This window comes from Thunnus albacares, chromosome 23, assembly GCF_914725855.1.
Source record: "Thunnus albacares chromosome 23, fThuAlb1.1, whole genome shotgun sequence".
NCBI classification, from domain to species: Eukaryota; Metazoa; Chordata; class Actinopteri; order Scombriformes; family Scombridae; genus Thunnus; species Thunnus albacares.
Window position 1 is genome coordinate 4766419 of NC_058128.1, and position 20634 is coordinate 4787052.

Consider the following 20634-nt stretch of genomic DNA (forward strand, 5'->3'; position numbering starts at 1 on the left):
CCGATATGTTGATATTTCCAACTCATTGTGGCCGATTGCCGATATATGCACATATTTTTTTCCAGCTGGCTGGGGAGACTATTATGCATGCAAGCATAGATTGTACTAAGTATGATCAAGAAAGACAATATGTGAAGGAAGAACTTAGGAAGACTAGAGTTCAGGAGCTCAGCATTAAAACTTTAATGAACCTGCCAAATGAGTGGAGCAGTAGAGTTTTCTTTGAGTTTATTAGACAGACAGGATTAATGTGCAGGATTTAATCTCTGGTCCACACTCCGGAGCAGAAGGTGGCGGTACTGCACCGAATTCGCTGGTTGCCAACCGCCGTTATAAACCAAAAAGAGGAGAGATTTTTTTTTTCCCCCAAACAGAGTGGTATATCCTGTCAGCCAAGGTGTTTCCTATCTCTGCAGCCGAACATAGCAGGACTTTTTACCCTGATCAGCTGCGTCTTCCCACTTTAAGCTGAATAACAAACTGGGGCTCGGTGCTCCGGTTGGATCCACACGGAGAGCCGGCGCTAATGTTAGCTGAGAGGCTAGCGGAGCGTTAGCAGCAGCATGACCGGAGGGAAGCACAGCCAGCTAGCCACCGCTAGAAGAAGCAGTTGGTATGACGGGCAGCTGAGTGAAGTGCAGCCTGCGGAGGAAGCACCGGGACAATCAGGGTGAAACAGTCCGTGGAGGGAAGCACAGTCAGGCGGCAGAGGAGAAGGCAACAAATCGGCCTCTCATAATCGGCAGAAAATGTTCATCTCGGCCGATGCCGATATTTCATTTTAGAGCTTATATCGGCCGATACCGATGACATGCTGATAATATCGTGTATCCCTACTTAAAATAGTTTGTTGTGAGCATTGTATCACTATTTATATTGTTTAAGGCATTAATAAATATTTGTAGGGTCGAATAGAGGACTAAAGTATACCTTAATGCTGGTATTCTATATATACAATATAGCATAGTTATATCAAACTGAGAGAATACCTTTTGTGGGATTTATAAGAAAATAATCATCTCCTTTATATCAGAATTTTGGGAGTAATCAATGAAAAAGAGTTTATGCACTGGACTGTATGCTCCACATGCACATCCTTGTATTTCAGTATATTGTGTGCTTGTAATAATTTGCTCTAAAAAAAATACAATAATCCTGTAATAATAATGTTTACAAGTTATATTACTAAGTATAATATTTCTCATTGAAGTGAGTGGGTGGGCAGTAAATTCCAGATTAATGGGAAACTCTTGAGAAATACATGGCACAAAACTATGTAAAAATATAGTATAATACTTTCAGAAGGACAATCTTAAAAAGTGTCACTACTAGGTTATTTTGTTTATGTGATTTTAAATATACTCTGTTCCTGAGTGTTGGAGCTAAACATGGTCAGACTCCCAGCAAAGTGTTGCAGTCGTTCTTGTCCTTGTTGATGGTTTTTTTTTATTTATGGTTGTGTTGCTTCAGCTGGTGTAAATATTAATTTTGTCGTTATTGATGTTGTTTATGACTTGCAGCTCATCATTAACCTGATCCATGATCCATAAACAGTATACCTCTCATATCATTTTTCATGTTGTGGTGGAGTTTGACAGCCTCCTTCTCTTCCTCCTCTTTTTTTTTTTTTTTTCACGTTTGGCTGCCGCATTCATAAAGCTGATTAGAACAGGTCTACTGATCTGATATTAGCTTTCCTCCTCGTGTAGATTCTCAGAAATGGAAATTATTACTCTGTCACTGCTTTGGTTGTAATGAAAATACCTACTTGGTTAGGAAAGACGGAGATCGATGAATGTGCTGAGAGATAAAATAGATGGAAAAAGTATTAACGTGTGTGCACAAAAAGTTTGTAGTTGTGTAGGAGAGATACAGCAGCATACTTGACCTGCATAACGGGCACAGATACAGCACATATTGATGGCCGAAGTGCAAAACCTCCTATCTGAAAAATGCACTTTTTTGAGAAAACTTGTTTAAAAAACTTGTTTTCTTGCAGAATGCTATTTGTTAAGGATACCCAATACATAATACACTGTTTTTGGACTATATTACTATATTATGTGGTATTGTTTACGGTACGTTTGTATGGTTATTACAGTATTGTTAACACATGATATAGTAATATAGTCCAAAAACAGTGTATTATGTATTGAGTATCCTTAACAAATAGCATTCTGCAAGAAAACAAGAAGTTTTTTTTTGTTTTCTCAAAAAAAGTGCATTTTTCAGATAGGAGGTTTTGCTCTTCAGCCATCGATATAGTAGAAATTATATGTAGAAATATAGATAGCTTCTTTAACATGTGTCCTTTGTTGGAAAATAGGAATCCTTGCTACTAATGAAAATAAAAAAACCTAAATTACTACTTGGCTTCATAACTTGCCATTGCTAATTTGTTGTTAAGATTTGTGTAGCTTGCAAAGCTCCAAAACAAATAAAGTCTCAATGGTGTATTTATTAAATTAACTACCTAGAAAACTAAGTTAACAAACATTATTACTGTAAAGAATCAGCTTTTAGGGTCTTGAAAACTGACCGGTGATCAGTACTCCTGCTCTCTGAAGCTTTATGAATACAGAACCTGTAGTTCTAACATGTCTGTTTGCCTCGGTTTCCCATGATGCACCCAGCAAGAACAGATACTCTGTGGCCTACGCTGCCCAGAAGTCCTGGCTGCTTAACGCGACAGTGGAGGACAACATCACTTTCGGCAGCCCTTTCAACAAACAGAGGTAACATCCCCCTACTGCATGCTATAACAACCAGATTCAGGTTTAACTTCTCTGCTTGTTTGGCATCTTTTAGTGTTTTTATCCTGTTGTAAGGTTGAAATAAGCAGGAATTCATTGACTTATATCATAAAATGACAATGTGCATGTAGTTTATAGTTGTTACTCGGCCTGCTGCTGAGATCTCAGGCTTTCAAAAACCAACTTTACGCCCATTAAATGTTCAAGAAACACTCATCTTCTATACCAGTTAACAATCTCAACCTTAACCTCCAGTTACTGGATTGTAGGTGTGTAAATGTGTAGGATTTTGGCAGCAATGCAACAAGTATGAGCAAGATATTCAGATTTTTTTGGTGTTCATGTTGTGTTGTTCAGGTACAAGACAGTGATCGACACCTGCTCTCTGCAGCTGGATATTGACCTGCTGCCTTTCGGAGACCAAACTGAGATCGGAGAGAGAGTATGCACATGTTAAATTCATCACTAAATATATATTTTTATGATTATTTTATCATTGTAGCGCAGTCACAGAGAGTAAATTAATAACTAGCATCTTTCAAATCTACTCCGAAGAGAAGGGGAACATTTGTGGTTTCTCCATGACCTCTTGTTACTTATTATTTTTAATCCTGATATATTTTTCTGTTTCTCATCGTGTGTCGATGTGGTTCAGGGCATCAACCTGAGTGGAGGTCAGAGACAGAGAATCTGTGTGGCCAGAGCTCTCTACCAGAACACCAACATTGTCTTCTTGGTGAGTTAAACTTCCCCAAAAAAAAAAAAAACACAGAAGATTTTAGCTGATTATCACCAATAACTGATGTATTTACAACAACACATACTGTGTTTTCTTCTGTTATATCTGCCTTTCACAACATTGGAATGAAGGAATTATTATGTTATTAATTATGGGCAGAATATTTCTACCCCAGATTCCTTGCGTATAGCCATATTAGATTAATGACCACCCTTTCATTACTGGGTTAGCTGTATTTGACCCCTACATTTCTTTATGGATGATTGTATCAAACAGTGTTGGATAATTTGACGTATAGTACATGTCGGCCGTTTGGGATGAGGAGGTTTCCATTTCTTACTCGGTTCTCTCTCTCAGCTGTGTTGTCATGTGTTTGTCTTTCCAAGCAGTTGCATAATTTCCTGTTGCCACCGCAGGCTTTAATTGACTGGCATTCTTTTATGCACTCATCACACTTTGTAATGTCTAGAGTGGTAAAAGAAATGTGTCATTTGTAAGTCTGTAATGTATAATTAGGAGGGTCTGTTTTCTTAATATTATTTCTCTATGAAAGTGTAGCTGCTTGGGTTTTACATATCTGATCTCAGGATCGGGAATATACAATACGTCATACACGCTCATCATGAAATACTCAGAGGAATTATAAACAGAGCTCACTATAGCACACGCTTAAGTATATAGCACCCACCCAGCCAGCAAGATGGACGTTAATGGGGGGAAAATAGAGTTTTACAAACACAGTCGGATCAAGCAAAGAAAAACATTTAGCAGCAATCAAATTATCCCAGTGATAAGCTGATGGTAAGTGACAATGACTGTCTACAATATGATCGATGTCTCTGCACTTTCAAAGTTCACTTTCCGTGATGGAAACTTTTGATTTTCTAGAGAATTTTGTTCATGTTTTTTTTTTAGCAACATTTCCCAAAAAAGGTAAACTTATTTTCCAGCTAGATTGAAACTATATTTATCCCTGACTTCCTCTGGAAATTTGAGGAACAAATGTACTGAAGGATTTGCAGCTTGCAACTTGCAACAAATGCAAGTTCCTTCATCACATGACTGAGAACCTGTTCATCGAAATGTTAATCAGTAAAAATATGAGTGTCGACCCATATTTTTGCCTCACTGGACTCATGATTTCCATTATAATTGTCTTTATGCTTCTCCAGAAATTACATCAAAATTCCTGAATTTACTGTCAGTAATACACCTCACAAAACTTTATGATATTTCAATAATTCAATTACTAGTGGCAGTGCACAGGACTAGAACTGCAATGATTAGTCGATTAATCGATTAGTCAATCGACAGAAAATTAATCTGCAACTTCTTCTTTTTTTTAGATATATTTTTGGGCTTTTTTTTTGCTTTTAATGGATAACTGATAGTAGATAATCAGACAGGAAACAAGGGAAGGGAAAAAGGCAAGAACCACTCAGCTACCAACTTTTTTGATCATCAATTAATGGTTTTAGTCATTTTTTAAAGCAGAAATACCAAACATTTTGCTGTCTCAACTCCTCAGATGTGACGATGTATTGCTTTTGTTTGGTATATATGACAGTAAACTGAATATTTTGGGGTTATGGACTGTTGGTCTTACGAAACAAGACATCTGAAGACGTCACATTTGACATTTGGAAATTGTGACGTCATTTTTGTGATATTTTATAGACAAAACAATCACAAAAAAAAGTAGAAAAAATAAATTGCAGACTAATCGATAATGAAAATAAGGACAACAACAGCAAGAAGAACCAGACAACAACAATATGTGGTATAATTTGGGAATTTCTGCCCAAAAATATGAAAATATGAACATCTTTTGCCTCACTGTTCTGATTAGTTTTGTTGCAAATTCAAACATCTTTGAATCCAGAATTATGTGTCTAATGTATTTTGAAATAGGCAAAATGGGAAATTCAGGTCTGTCCGCCACCTTTCCTCCTCTTTTATCCTTACTAGACGACTTTTTGTTTGCTTCATCTTCGTCTGTCTCTTGTGTCTCACAGGATGATCCGTTCTCAGCGCTGGACATCCACCTCAGCGATCACCTGATGCAGGAAGGAATCCTCAAGTTCCTGCAGGATGATAAACGCACAGTGGTCCTTGTCACCCATAAACTGCAGTACCTTATACACGCAGACTGGGTAAGAACCCCAAACTGATATAAAAACACCCATAATAGCTTATATACAGTACAACAGTTTACCATCTTTCTCTATAGTAACATATTACTTCAGCCAAATATAATCCCAATTCTGCTTGCTGCTGACCACAACAGTGTCCTTTTGAATTTAGAAATAATAGTTACACATGAAATTTCAATTTAAGCAATCTAGAGTGATATTTATTATAGTATTGATGATAAATTTGCATTAAAATAACGTAGTCTCATTAGAAAAGATATGATTCTGCCCTATTCCATGCCTTAGGGATATGCAGAAGGCCCGGTATTTGTATTCGTATCTGTATTTGTTGAGGCAGCAAAATTATTTGTATTTGTATTCGAATGAAGGTGGAAAGAGGCTTAAAAATCCTATTTTTGTTTTTATTAGGCTTTTAATTTTAGAAAATTAAAGTGTTACAATAAGGGTTCATGAAGCATGTGTCAGAAGGCTCAGCTTTATCTCTGAGGAACACTCTCAACTCCGGGAGTGATGTCCAAATTAGGAAATGTGCATCATGTAGCAGGTGGATGTGACTCCCCTCATTGAGACCTGCTGACAGACGTACCAGCGGAGCAGAGAACAGAGACTGAGATAATGATGAAACCGACCTGCGCGCTGGTTATTTGACTTGTTTTTTTTTCCGAAAACAAATAATTTTTAAAATATTTGTCTGAAACAAATATTCGTAAAAACCCCACTGTTTGTGCTTTGCCGGGCACACTCCTACCATGCCTCACTTTGCTAAACTACTCTATAGCTAAAAAGTGATACCACATAAAATCTGTTTTTTGGCTTTAAAAACCAGTCCCAAAGTGTTCAAACTGTCAAAATGAAAATTTTAATGGTTTTCGCAGAAAAAAAGCATCAAGACTTTGAGATAAACTTCTCAAACCAAACTCAGAACTACTTGAAAGACAGATTTTAGTCGGGGATTCTAGCTATGTTATACATTACTGAATCGTATTTTCCTAGTTTAACATCCAGTTCCTGACTATTTATCACGTTCTGTTAATATTTTGCGTTCTTTTCTGTGTGTCTTGTCCAGATCATAGCGATGAAGGACGGCACTGTACTGAGGGAAGGAACTCTAAAGGACATTCAAACTCATGACGTTGAGCTGTACGATCACTGGAAGACCCTGATGAACAGACAGGACCAGGGGCTGGAGAAGGTAGCGTGACATGGTTTTAACCAAAGATGGTGACTTCCAACACCTGCAGACATACAACAGTACCTCGCCTGTACAGTGGAGGTTTTATTTAACCCTCCTGCCACTTGTAAACAGCCACAATTTGACACTAGCCAGATTTAAAAAACCCACTAAAGCATGCATTCAATCTAACCTGTGACTCTGCTAATGTAATGTTTTTGTAATTTCGCTGTGTCTCTGCATGTAGGACATACAGCAGGACAGTCAAACAACACTAGAGAGGAAGACACTGAGGAGAGCTTTCTACTCCAGAGAGGCCAAGAACCAGGTAGACGATGAGGACGAAGGTAATGGACTCACCACTTTTTCAAAGTCTGTCTCTAACTGTTAATGCGAGTGAGTGTTTATGATTGATAGTTATTCCATTTGGCAGTTCATAGAAAGATGGCACGTAGAAGGGTTTTAATGTTTTAGTATCGATTGCTTGAATCATATCCTTGTCAATCTGATTTCCACTCCATCAGAGGAAGAAGAGGAGGAAGAAGAGGATGACAACATGTCCACGACCACTAACAGGCGATCGAAGATCCCATGGAGGGTAATCCACACTTTCACTTAACAGTTGTGTTCAATTAGCGACAAGATTTACAGCAGCTACTTCGATTGTTGCCTTTTTCAACGGACTAATATGACTTTACATAACCAAAAGTAGCTCAAACTAATGATTAGGTCTCCAGCTAATGATTATTCTTATTGTATATCCAGCAATTTTCATTTAATCAGTTAATCATTTGATTATTAAATGTCAGAAATAATGAAAAAAGAGGCTAAAGTTATGTCTTACATTTGCTCATTTTATTCAAAAGACAGTAAGGAATTCAAATTAAAGTGATATAAATCGGAAAATGCAAGCAAATCTTCATATTTGAGAAGCACTAAATAGCAGATATTTGATTTTTTATTAAAATTGGTTCATCAGTGGCTAATTTTATGTATAATTCATTAATCAACCAACAGTTTACTTCAGTATCCAGACTCGCTCTACCTTTGAGAGATATTTGTAGAACTAAAACTCAACCTTTCATCCATCCATCCAACTCCTCCTCCTCCTCTTCCTCCTCCTCCTCCTCCTCCTCAGGTTTGCTGGTGTTACATGTCCTCTGGTGGGTTCTTTATGGTTTTCCTGATGGTTTCCTCTAAACTCCTCAAACACTCTGTTATCGTTGCCATTGACTGCTGGTTGGCTTCTTGGACCTCCTCCAAAAATCAGAGTACTGGAGCAGACATGTCCAATGGAACAGACATGTCCAGTGGAACCAGTCTGGCCACGGTTATCAGCAGCAACGCCACACTGCCCACCCCTGGTGCCTTGGAGAACAAGGTACAGAATGACTTGGTTTTCTAATAGATGATTTTGAAGGCTGATACTGATATTTGTGTATTGAAACTAAATGAAATTACTTTTAATTACTCTGGAGTTTGAAGGGTTAATTCAATAAAATGTCCATGATGGAAGGAATCAAACTTTAGCTGTTCTTTAAACATGTGGGAATAATCATAAAATTATATCCTGCATACTGGAAAATAAACATACAACATCATAGATACCATTAACTGAAATATCTACATTATTTTGATATAATCTAAGAAGCATCATGGGCTGTTTTGATGGAACATAAAAGGTTCCTGATGGGAAACAAGACAAAATATAAATAATATTAATAAGTAGGAGGCATTAAAAATAACATGAGTGACAATTTCAACATGCTAAGAACATATTAAGCGGAAATCTACACTATAAAAGGATACCATCAAATTAATAAAAAACATAAATGATTATAGTATATAATAAAAATACATACATAATATATGAGGAAACATTTAAATGTATATAAAGACAAATATTTGATCAATAGAAATAATTGTATTTATACATTTCTGAAACATTGCACTTCGTCTGATCTGATTTTGTGTGTGTGTGTGTGTGTGTGTGTGTGTGTGTGTGTGTGTGTGTTTGACCCACAACAGGACTACTATCTGCCCGTGTTTATCGTCCTCTGTGCAGCTGGAATCACTTTATGCCTCCTCACGTCTCTCACTGTGGAGTTTCTGGGTCTTTCTGCAGCCACCAACCTGCATCACAACCTGCTCAACAAGATCATCCACGCTCCCATCAGGTAAACAAACACACATATCACGATACAAAGGTGTCTTTGAAACAAAAAAAACGTCAGAAAACCTTCTCAAATCTGCCTTCGTAACTTGTTGCTTTTAATCGTTAATGCTGAATCTGCTTGCTGTCACTTGAATCAAGATTGTTAGAGAGTAAATCTGTGTCTGTGACTTCAAGATAGTAAAGATTTGTAGACTTTGACACTAAGATGAATATAAGTTAGAACTGTAGTCTGCTCATTGGGCAGCTGTTTATCCTCCCTATTTTTAATAGTTACGTTCATTTAGTTAGTTATTAATAGTATGTTAGGTGTGGTTCCTGCAGAATGGGGAGATATATTTTTAGATGCTGTGGTGTTTGTGGTATTGACTTAAGTAGGCTTTAAAAAAACACAGTCCTCCAGTCTCCAAGGAAAGACTTGTGCGATTGCATTTGACTTGGCGTTGTCTGTTCTGTGTCAGTGCCTGCTGAGTGTGTTTTTTCTGCTGTAGTAAGTATCAACAGAGAGTTTTGTTTCCCTTCCTCTCTAAGTCAGATAGTGGTTATAAACCTTTGTTTAAAGGACCAGTGTGTAGGGTTTAGTGGCATCTAGCGGCGAGGTAGCAGATTGCAACCAAATGAATACCCCTCCCCTCATCCTCCACACGTTTAGGAGAACCTACGGTGGCCGTGAAACTCGTGAAAAATATGAAAGGCCCTCTCTAAAGTCAGTGTTTGGTTTGTCCATTCTGGGCTACTGTAGAAACATGGCGGTGCAACATGGCTCTGTTCCTATGAAAGTTGTCAAATTCTTCTGTATTGCTTCCATATCTGTGTGGCCCATAGAGCAAGCGCACTAGTGACTTTCACCGGCCAAATCGGCTACTTCTGGTTTAGCCGTCCAGCTAATGCGAATGGGGATGAAACAATTCAATCGTGCGGCTCTTCTAGGCTTTTGAAATGTGATCGGACCGAATGGATCAACTTTCTGATAGTGAGACAAGTCATTCTGCGGGGGTTGTGATGCTCAAAAAAATGTATCCGCTGATTTACGAACACCTCTTTCACAATGTAAGTCTATGGGAAAAAGCCTTTCTGGGCCAGTGTGCATCACGTGATGTTGTAATTACACAGTTTGGCCACTGTGTCACATTTGCTTCTCTTTATACATCCATGGTGTAGATATAAAGGGCTCATTCTAAGCTAATGAAAACACAACAATTCTTATTTTCAGGTGATTATACGCTAATTAAAACATACTTTCTGCCAAGTCCGCTCTGCTAGATGCTACTAAATTCTACACACTGCACCTTTAAATGTCAGATAAATTAAGGGAAATTTATAATACCTTCTGCACATGAGACTATTCATGTCAGTGATCAGTGAAGTGGACAATCCATCCAAAATGTGTTTTATGTGCTTGCATTTTAGTGCAGAAAAGTGGTTCCTCACAACCTTTTATCACCTCTCTCCTCAGATTCTTTGACATCACTCCCCTGGGGCAGATCCTCAACAGATTCTCAGCTGATACCAACATCATTGACCAAGTAAGTGGACACACAGCAGATCTTCAGACTAGATGACTGACACTGTTTTAGCTGTATTTTAATACGTGTGAACTAAAGGCAGAAACTAGACATGAACCAATTACACCTCTGTCTCTTTTTCTCTCAGCACATCCCTCCTACACTGGAGTCTTTGACGAGATCCACGTTGCTTTGTTTGTCAGCGATCGGGGTCATATCCTTCATCACTCCATCTTTTCTGATCTCCTTGGTTCCTCTGGCGGTGGCCTTCTACTTCATACAGAAGTACTTCCGGGTCGCCTCCAAGTGAGTTCAAAGTGTATTTGTTGTACATCAGGCTCATTATTATTTTATTTAAAAGAAGTCTGGGAAATTTGTGACAGCATCTTTTATTTTGCAACAGGAAACAGGCAATTGTGTTGTGTTTACATGTACTTGCTTTTGCATGTAGATGACAGAAACAAACTCACGTACGTATCGTGAATACACTTGTTCTCATCTTTCCCTCAGGGATCTTCAAGACCTCGATGACTCAACACAACTTCCTCTGCTCTGCCACTTCTCTGAGACTGCTGAAGGTCTCACCACCATCAGAGCATTCAGGTTCAACAAACATACACACTCACATGCATTTCCTCTTTGTCACTTTATTGATTGACATTGAACAATTTTCAGCAGTGTTTGTCAATCTCAAGCATCTGATGGAACAGATGCACTTTTAATTTGAATCAATACAGCTGTCTCCACTCCCCACATAAAGGCTTCAACTTAATTTCCTGTTTGCATGTACTTTAAATTTCAATCTGAAGCAGGCAGGGGTTTGATAGCATTTTCAAACCCAGTATTTAATTCACTTATGAAATCCGAATCCTTTCAAACTCACTCTCACACACTCTCAAACTTTTTAATGCATCCGATATGGAATTTATGTCTATTAGCAACAGCTGATCTTTAACTGAAAATAAATGTTGAAGGGGACATATCATGCTTTTTGTGATTTTTCTGTAATTTATACAGTGCTGCTTGAAAGTTTGTGAATTTTCCCTATTTCCGCATAAATATGATCTAAAACTTGATCACATTTCCTAAAACTAGATAAAGGAACATAATTAAACAAATGAGACAAAAACATTACACTTGTTTGTTTATTTATTGAGGAAAATTATCCAATTTTACATATTTGTGCGTGTTAAAAGTATGTGAACCTCCAGGATTATCAGTTCATTTAAAGGGGAAATTAGAGTCAGATGTTTCAATCAATGGGATGACAATCAAATGTGAGTCTGGGAGGCCCTGCCTTATATAAAGAGGAGAAATCTGGGTCTTCACTATCAAAGTCTGAGCAGGTTTGTGAAGTGTATCATGGCTTGAAGAAAGGAGATTTCTGAGAACCTTAGAAGAAGAGTTGTTGATACTCACCAGGCTGGAAAGGTTTACAAAACCATTTCTAAAGAGTTTGGACTTCACCAGTCGACTGTCAGGCAGATCGTGTACAAAAAGAAGACATCCAACACTATTGTTACCCTCCCAAGGATTGGTCAAACAACAAAGATCACACCAAGAGCAGGCGTGTAATAGTCCGGGAGGCCATAAGGGACCCCAGGGTAACATCTAACATCACTCTCTTGCAGTGGCTACAGTTAATGTTCATGAGTCCGCAATCAGAACATTAAACATCAATGGGGTGCACTGCAGAGTTGGAAGTCACTACTCTCCAAAAAGAACATGGCTGCCATCTACGGTTCGCTCAAGACCATGTGGATAAGCCAGAAGGTGATTGGAACAATGTTCTGTGGATGGATGAGACCAAAATCAAACTTTTAGGTTTGAATGAGAGGCATTATGTTTGATGATGTGCAAACACTGCATTCTAGCATAAGAACCTTATCCTATCTGTGAAACATAGTGGTGATAATATCATGGTTTGGACCTGCTTTGTTGCCTCTGGACCAGGACGGCTTGCAATCATACAAATTCTAAAGGAAAATGTCAAGGTATCCATTTGTGAACTGAAGCTCAACAGGAAGTGGGTCATGCAGTAAGACAACAACCCTAAACACACAAGTCATTCTATCAAAGAATGGTTAGAGCAGAAGAACGTTAATATTTTGGAACGGCCGAGTCAGAGTCCTGACCTTAATCCTATAGAAATGCTGTGGAAGGACCTGAAGCAGGCAGTTCACGCAAAGAAACCCACCAACATCCACAAATTGAGACTGTTCTGTAAGGACGAATAAAATTCCTCCAAGCCGATGTGCAGGGCTGATAAACAGTTTGTAAATGTTTGGTTGAAGTTACTACTGCAAAAGGGGGTCACACCAGTTACTGAAAGCAAGGGTTCACATACTTTTGCCTCAAACAAATATGTAAGATTGGATAATTTTCTACAATAAATAAATGAAAAAGTTTAATGTTTTTGTCTCATTTGTTTAATCGGGTTCCCTTTATCTAGTTTTAGGACTTGTGTAAATATCTGATCACGTTTTAGGTCATATTTATGCAGAAATAGAGAAAATTCTAAAAGGTTCACAAACTTCCAAACAGCACTGTCTACTGTTATGATTTTGGATGTCTGTGTTAAACATGGTCAAAGTCCCAAAACCTTAGGTGACTAAATGTAGAGTGCTCCCTGCAAGACAAAACCCAGGGCTTCAGCCTTCTCTGGCCCTTGCATATTTCGGATTGGATTTAGGTTCAAACATGTACGGATGTATTTGAGAAGTTTCCATTTTGAGTAAAGAATGAGAAAAAGAATAGAAATCCTGTTACTATAGTTTTATAGTTTGTTTACGTAGCGTCCAGAGCCAGCGGAAGTCTGCCGAGGGGCAGCTTCCGGGAGCTAACCAATCAGAACAGAGTGGGCTCATCAGGAGGCGGGGCCTTAAAGAGACAGGAGCTAAAACAGCCTGTTTCAGTCAGAGGCTGAACTGAGGGGCTGCATTAAGGGCCAGTATAAGATAAATAAGGAGTTTTTTAAAACTGTAAATCATGCAAATATACTCCAGTAGAGCCCCAGAATAAAAATATAGGCCTGGAAATGTGCATGATACTTCCCCTTTAACTATGATGAAAATACAGCCACAATGAGTCCCAACAATTTGACAGTCTAAACAATTATTAAGTACACACATACTGTACACACACCTTATATGCATATGTTAAAAAGTTAGTAGCTGTTATAGGGATGCTACTGTAGCTTTATCACTGCCAATACTGTTGTCGTAATATTTGTTGTTATAGTGCCAGGAGCTGTAGTAGTGTTAGTAGTTTATAGCGATAAAAGTAGAAGCACTAGTTCTTGTTGTAGTTACTGTCGCATTGCTAGAAGCAGCAGCAGTATCCTCTTGTATTTCTGTCTTCACTCTCTTTCCCATCGTCGGTATAATCCAACATTAAACAGCTCTCACGCTTCTTTCTCCTGTCTCCCCTGAGGACTTCCTCTAATCACACACACACACACACACACACACACACAAATATACAAACACTAAGAGATTCACACACACACATGCAAGCACACATCGCATGCACGCACTCACACACACACACACACACACACACACAGAAACAATGAATCTGATGTTGAGACAGATTCTTGGCAATCATGGGACAGTTCCCGTTACCATTATTCACTGGTCTCCCTCCAAACCGAGTCTCTGGTTTAGATGGCAGTGATTCACTACTGAACTCAGATGATGATAAGGATTTGAGACTGAACAGAACAACTTTATTTTTTTGATTAATTAATTGTTCTTAGACATTTCAACTCTGTGGATCTATTTTTATTTGCTGTGTCCTTTTATTGACATTTATAATTATTGTTTATACAATGAAGAACTAATAACTCAATTTCAGGCAATACATTCATTATTCATGTATTTATTGCGAGACAGATTTCTGCCCTATTGACACTCAGAGAGGATGTTGTCATTACAGGGAGAAAGAATGTACTATGTACCTAATGTAAGTTTAAATGTTGGTTTCAGACACGAGGCTCGTTTCAAACAGCGCATGCTGGAGTTGACAGACACCAATAACACAGCCTACTTGTTTCTGTCTGCCGCCAACCGTTGGCTGGAGGTCCGAACGGTGAGCAACAACTGCATGAATAGTCTCTGACAGTACAGTGAGTCATTACATACCTTAGTCTGGACTGACAAATATATCATTGTGTCGTCTGCATATGCAGAATTTCTCCAAAATCTGCATCAGAACAAAGTTAGTGGACAAAGATGTATTTAATCAATGGGAATTTTATTTAATTGTAGTAATCTAATGCACACTTAAAGATCATTTTTGCTTTCATATTACATTGTAAAGACCTTGCAGCTCTCTTTGTTTTCACGGACCTGTGAAATATTATCTACAACAAATTTCCCAACACACTTTTAAATATAAAAGTGGAATTTTTTGTGTAATTCTTGTCTTCCTCTCTGTGCAGGACTACCTTGGAGCAGTGATAGTGCTGACAGCAGCAGTAACCTTAATATGGACCACCAAATCTCCGTCCACTGGAGGTCTGGTGGGCCTCGGACTCACCTACGCCCTCACTGTGAGTCCTCTCTTTTAGGTGTTACTGGTCTCACGTTCTATCACACAGTTCCACTTTCTGCATCTTATTGCATTATATCCCACTAATTGTACCTTTCCTTTCCTTTTATTCTTTGCTGCACAGTTGTCTTACTATTAATTTCTTGTGCTTTTAACAGACCAGTGTGTAAGATTTAGGGGGCTCTATTGGCAGATATGGAATATAATATAATAAGTATGTTTTCATTAGTGTATAATAACCTGAAAATAAGAATACTTGTGTTTTCGTTACCTTAGAATGAGCCCTTTATATCTACAGAGGGGGCGGGTCCTCTTCCATGGAGGCCACCATGTTTCTACAGTAGCCCAGAACAGACAAACCAAACAACCAACCAACCAAAAATGTTTTTCGTGAGTTTCACGGCCACCGTAGGTTCTCCCACACGGTTGGAAGGGGTATTCAGTTGGTTGCAATCTGCAACCTCCCAGCTGAATGCCACTAAATCCTACACACTGGTCCTTTAAAGGACGTTTTAGATTCTACGTAGAATCAAGTCAAATTTGAACAACTAATTTTATTAGACAGATGGTATTTCACTCATAATAAAAATTCAGTGTGAACACTGAGGGCAGAAGTATTGCTTAAAATGCCATAATATAACTTAACACCTTTGCAGATTTACTATAACACACTAAGGTTCGGATGTCTGCTGTAGAACAACGTAAACACTCATAAACTCTTGAATGCATTACAGTAGTTGTTATGTATGGTAATGTGACAGTGTAGCCTAGTGGTCAGAGAGGCTGTCGTGTAAACAAATGTTTACAAGGTTTGGTCCCAACAACAACAACCATTATGTATCTGTGGCTACTGCTGCAGATTTTTTTTTGGGGGGGGTTATGCACCATTAAAGCACAATTGTAACTGCAAAAGAAGGCCCTTAATTATGAGAGAAGATGCTGTCAAAATGTACTTTTAAGATCTTTAGTATTTCAGTTCATACTAGTGTGTACATGGTGCATACATAAATACATTTATGTTTAAACCACAAACAGACACATTTCAGCATGTGACCTACATACGATTCATCAAACAGTATATACAAGGTACAGTTAAATAAGAAAAAAAGTCTATTAGATACAGTAGTCAATGCATCAAAGGTAGAAAGTTTGACCCCAGATCTCCTGGTGGATGATTGTAGATAAAAACCTTATCTTACTATTGAGAGCATGATCCAGTCTCTTTGTATGTCTCTGTGTAGGTCACCAACTACCTGAACTGGGTTGTGAGGAACTTGGCAGACCTGGAGGTTCAGATGGCAGCTGTGAAGAAGGTCAACAGCTTCCTCGGCACAGAGTCAGAGAACTACGAGGGATCTATGGGTAACTGAGCTCTTGTTGTCTAGTCTCCTATAAATTATGTTCACATAAATCCTGATTTCTCAAGCAAAACTGCTCAGACTTTTGCAGAACCTGTAAGTTGTAAAGCTCACAGTGTTTAAACATATTCAAAATTAACCTGATAAACCCAAGAGGAACCATATCTCTGGAGCTTATTTATTCACTTGTCAGATTTGATATCTCAGCCAGCAAAACTGGTCCAGAACACTGGGAATTATCTCACTGCTCCGTTCCAGCATTTCTAAATCTCTGTGAAACATTGTTCTGAAAAAAACATTTTCTAATACACTTTATAAAATTGTATTGGCCTTCCACAAGTAACAACAAAAATAATAAACTAGATTTAAAGTCTCCAGCCATGCTAGCAGCACTTCTAACATGCTGATGTAGAGTTAATGTCAGAGATGTTAATGTCATTAGTTTTGCTGGTATTTGGTCACGAGTCAAAGTATTGGACAAACTGAAAATTTTACCTGATGATAAAGCTAAAAGAAAACTCTGAGTATCACCAAATTTTATTACAATTCATCCTCTAGGAAACATGGATGTCTGTACCAAAGATTATGCCAATCCATCCAATAGATGTCGAGACAGTTCACTAAAAACCAAAAATGTCAACCTCATGGTGGCGCTTCAGGAAAAGTAAGAGGATCACTTCAGTCATTAAGATTGATCTTCTGGGGACCATGAATGTCTGTACAAAATTGAAACTTCATTGACCTGTGCAGAGCGCCATCCAACCGAATTCACGGAGCCCCGTTCTGTCCAGTGCGAGCGATGGCCATGGATCTGTTCCCTCAGACCATGCATGTCGAGATGCTCCTGCTGCTGGAAAGAGTGGACTACAACTCCCAGCAGCAGCAGAGCAGCAGCAATAAGGAAGAGACAGGATCTTAGCCTGTTTCAGGCCCTTTATAGTTTGATAGGGCTTTGATGCCCAGTGGAGCTTTCAGTCTGGACCAAAGTGGTGAACCAACCGACTGGCCGACAGACAATGCCAACCCTACTACTGCTAGCGTGGCTAAAAACTTAAATATCTTCAGTTTAATAAGGAAAAAATCAATCAGAAGTGATTAACAATATTTATTGAGGATAGCAACCAAAGTCCATCGATGTGAAGCATCTTCAGAAAGCGTAGGCCCTTTATGAAGATAAGAAATAGGACAGGAGGTAGGACAGGTGGTTGATGGAAACCTTCGGACGAGTCTCCCTGGATATCATGGAGGTCATGGTGGTGATGCGGAGTGGCAGACTTGCAATGGCATTTAGGGATTGATTGGCTCAAGGAACGTGGACAGAAATATAACTGGTCAGTGTGGGAAAGCGGAAGTAAAGGAAAAAATAGCAGATATAGAGGAATAACGCAGAACGTCAGGGAAGAGATCTTCCTTATTGAACTTTCGCTGTAGCTTCATTATAAGAGGGTGTAGTAAGCAAATAAACCCAGTCATGTTGTGGAACAACTAGACATGAAATTCCATAAACCGTACACACATCAGATCTCAATATACAATTTGTTTGCCAAGTACAAAGAGATGAAGATGTGTCGATGGTTCCTGATTCGTCGAGTGGAACAGAGTGACCTGATCTGATGATAAACCTGCTCTTGTTGTGGTACTGCACAGTATGCGTGTGATGTGAATGGGTTCATGCACGTCTGTGTGTGTTTGTGAATAACTTTTGTAACAGTTTTATCTTTCACTTTGAGTCCAGAAGCTGTGTTTTCAGTTTATGGGATGTATTGTTGCTATGGTGAAATACAAATGCTGCTGGAATCCTTTCCTGGCAGGACGGATAACAAAAACTTTTCATTACTTAACTACTACTTAATGAGGTTAGTGCTATTGAGATCACACATATCTTATTAAAAGGAGGGCAGGCCAGAAAAGCAGCATCAAGAAATACAAAAATGCATGAAATCGGTACAACTGGAAAGTGCAAAGTTCCTTTTTTCCTAATATTTAACCTAACAAACCCAAACGAATTCACATTTCATGAACAAAAAAGGAAAAACTCTTTAGTGAATCTGCCAAAGGACCGTTCACCAAGATAGAGCAGCTATTTTTGGAAACATAACAAAAACAATTCCTGAGCTTGAAGGATGACTAGAAAGAAACAAAGACATTGGAGGAATGAAAAGAAAGAGACAAAGAAAAGAAAAGGATAGCTGTTTTTGTTTCCAGATTCTATTAAAAGAGGGAGGAAACAGAGGAAAGAATAGGCCCTCTATCTCTTCGTCTCTCATTTAAAGGGTCGTTTATCTCATTGACTTTTCATTTCAACCTGGTGTTTTACATTAAATAGCCCATGAAACCATAAAACAATCTCAAAACCACAAACCGCTGAGTGACACAGAACAGAAAGATTCCTCCTCTCTGACATCATGGAAGCTTCCACTAAATTGATAGAAGTATAAAATCTAGGGAGGAACAAAGTAAATTCAGCAGAACCTTGAAAGTGATTTATGTTGTATTTAGGAATGTGATTTATATTTATAGGCAGCCTTGAAACACGGTTGACTAATGTGCTCTGTGGCTCTGGAGGAGTTTTGTCAAATCTGATAAAAATTAATCAAGGTACATCATTTAAATATGTTGGCACAGACTTGGAGACTACAGATTTATAGCAGGGAGCTTATAATATAAGGGTGGCGATGGCATTCAGAGTCTAACAAAATATGCTACTGGGTGCCATTATGGGAAGTGTAGGATGCAGCGTGACCTATACTAGGCAAAATAATAGTAATAATAAGCTTTAATTACTTAGAACTTTGCAAAAACATTGTTATAAATGCTTTACAATATGTCAAATTGAAGAAAAAAACATTATATATCATTAAAAGGACATTTTAAAAAGGACATTTTTTTGAAAAGTGATATAAAAGAGTTTACTGCAAGTCATTCTAAAGTCTACGAGTCCTTGTAAAAGCAGTTATTGTAACGTTTATGGTCATCAAATGTTAATTATGATACAAGCTGTTGGTTATTCATATGGAGACGTTTAAACGTCACAGTTTTGAGTCCTGAAACTAAAACTGTATGTGGGAAATGTGAGCAGCACTTTAACAGGGAAACTGTACCACTAACTGTATATCTGCAGTGTTATGACATGGTCCATATGGTCTCTATGCTCCTGTTTACACCAGCCAGGACTATAACATACACAACTGGCAAGTAGTCACTGCTCTGTGTTTTGTTTCAGTGGATTTTTAACCACAGACGGTATTTTTCCAGTGTTTTATGGAGAAAGCGAGCGGGAAAAGTCAGACGTCAATGTAGAAATGAACCCGGGCTGTGTTTCTCTCCCTCCAGATGCCTCTCAGGTGCCTGAGAACTGGCCCCAAGACGGTGAGATAAAGATCCAAGACCTGTGTGTGCGCTACGACCCCATGCTCAAACCGGTGCTCAAGCACGTCAACGCATACATCAAACCAGGCCAGAAGGTAATTAACGCGAAGCTGTGAAGAGAGCGGAGCTGAGATGCAGTAGTGTGTGTGTGGTAGAGTGGTAGAGTTAGACAGATGTAAGCTTTAAAAGCCAGATTAAGGCTGCAACTAACAATTATTTTCATTATGGATATTTTCTCAATTGATGGATTAGCATTTTGGACTATAAAATGTCTGAAAATGGTGAAAAATGATGATCACTGTTTCCCAAAACCCAAGATAACATCCTCAAATGTCTTATTTTGTTCCAACCAACAGTCCACAACCCAAAGATATTCAGTTTACTCTCATAAAAAACTAAGTAAACCAGAAAATATTCACTTATGAGAGGCTCGAATGACTGCTTTTGGCAAGGTTTGCTTCAAAAGTGGCTCAAAATGATGAATTGATTATCAAAATAGTCGACAATCAATATTCTATTGTTTGACTAAACAACTTATTGTTGCAGCTGTAATGTTGAACATCAATTGATCTGATCTGATAGTACAACAACTACATTGTCTAATACTTTTACTATTATTATTGCTATTATCACTACTATTACACACTAAAACATACTTGTTTGGTAACCAAAGTACTCATACAAATGTTTCAGAGCCTTTTTAGTAAAAGAATTACGCCAACTGTGCCAAATATACGTAACAAACTTGCCTTATTACATATTATTCCCTGCATGAATGCTTCTGTAGATGGCAGGTAATTCACATACTGTTGCAGGGAAAGACGGACCTCACATCACACTGCACTGATAACGTAGTGACGTG

At 38.4% G+C, this 20634-nt stretch overlaps 1 protein-coding gene and 1 long non-coding RNA gene across 9 annotated transcripts in view; one reads left to right on the forward strand and one right to left on the reverse strand.

Annotated features, from left to right (window-relative positions):
* abcc9 (ATP-binding cassette, sub-family C (CFTR/MRP), member 9) overlaps positions 1 to 20634 on the forward strand; it is an 81664-nt gene that overhangs the window by 42950 nt on the left and 18080 nt on the right. For all 8 annotated transcript variants that reach the window (XR_006400465.1, XR_006400466.1, XR_006400467.1 and 5 more), the window contains 16 exons: positions 2634 to 2735; positions 3111 to 3195; positions 3409 to 3489; positions 5508 to 5645; positions 6712 to 6837; positions 7064 to 7163; positions 7341 to 7414; positions 7955 to 8197; positions 8845 to 8993; positions 10446 to 10515; positions 10643 to 10800; positions 11005 to 11097; positions 14481 to 14583; positions 14936 to 15046; positions 16287 to 16407; positions 19737 to 19867. Coding sequence is in view for 5 of the 8 variants with exons in the window: in XM_044342922.1 (XP_044198857.1) it covers positions 2634 to 2735; positions 3111 to 3195; positions 3409 to 3489; positions 5508 to 5645; positions 6712 to 6837; positions 7064 to 7163; positions 7341 to 7414; positions 7955 to 8197; positions 8845 to 8993; positions 10446 to 10515; positions 10643 to 10800; positions 11005 to 11097; positions 14481 to 14583; positions 14936 to 15046; positions 16287 to 16407; positions 19737 to 19867 (1885 nt within the window). In the remaining 3 variants the exon portion in view is untranslated. The remainder of the gene's footprint in view (positions 1 to 2633; positions 2736 to 3110; positions 3196 to 3408; positions 3490 to 5507; positions 5646 to 6711; positions 6838 to 7063; positions 7164 to 7340; positions 7415 to 7954; positions 8198 to 8844; positions 8994 to 10445; positions 10516 to 10642; positions 10801 to 11004; positions 11098 to 14480; positions 14584 to 14935; positions 15047 to 16286; positions 16408 to 19736; positions 19868 to 20634) is intronic.
* Positions 742 to 15788, reverse strand: LOC122974876. Its single transcript, XR_006400469.1, has 3 exons — positions 15778 to 15788; positions 4367 to 4376; positions 742 to 836 (listed from the first exon to the last, which is right to left on the reverse strand). It is a non-coding gene; the product is annotated as an uncharacterized LOC122974876 (long non-coding RNA).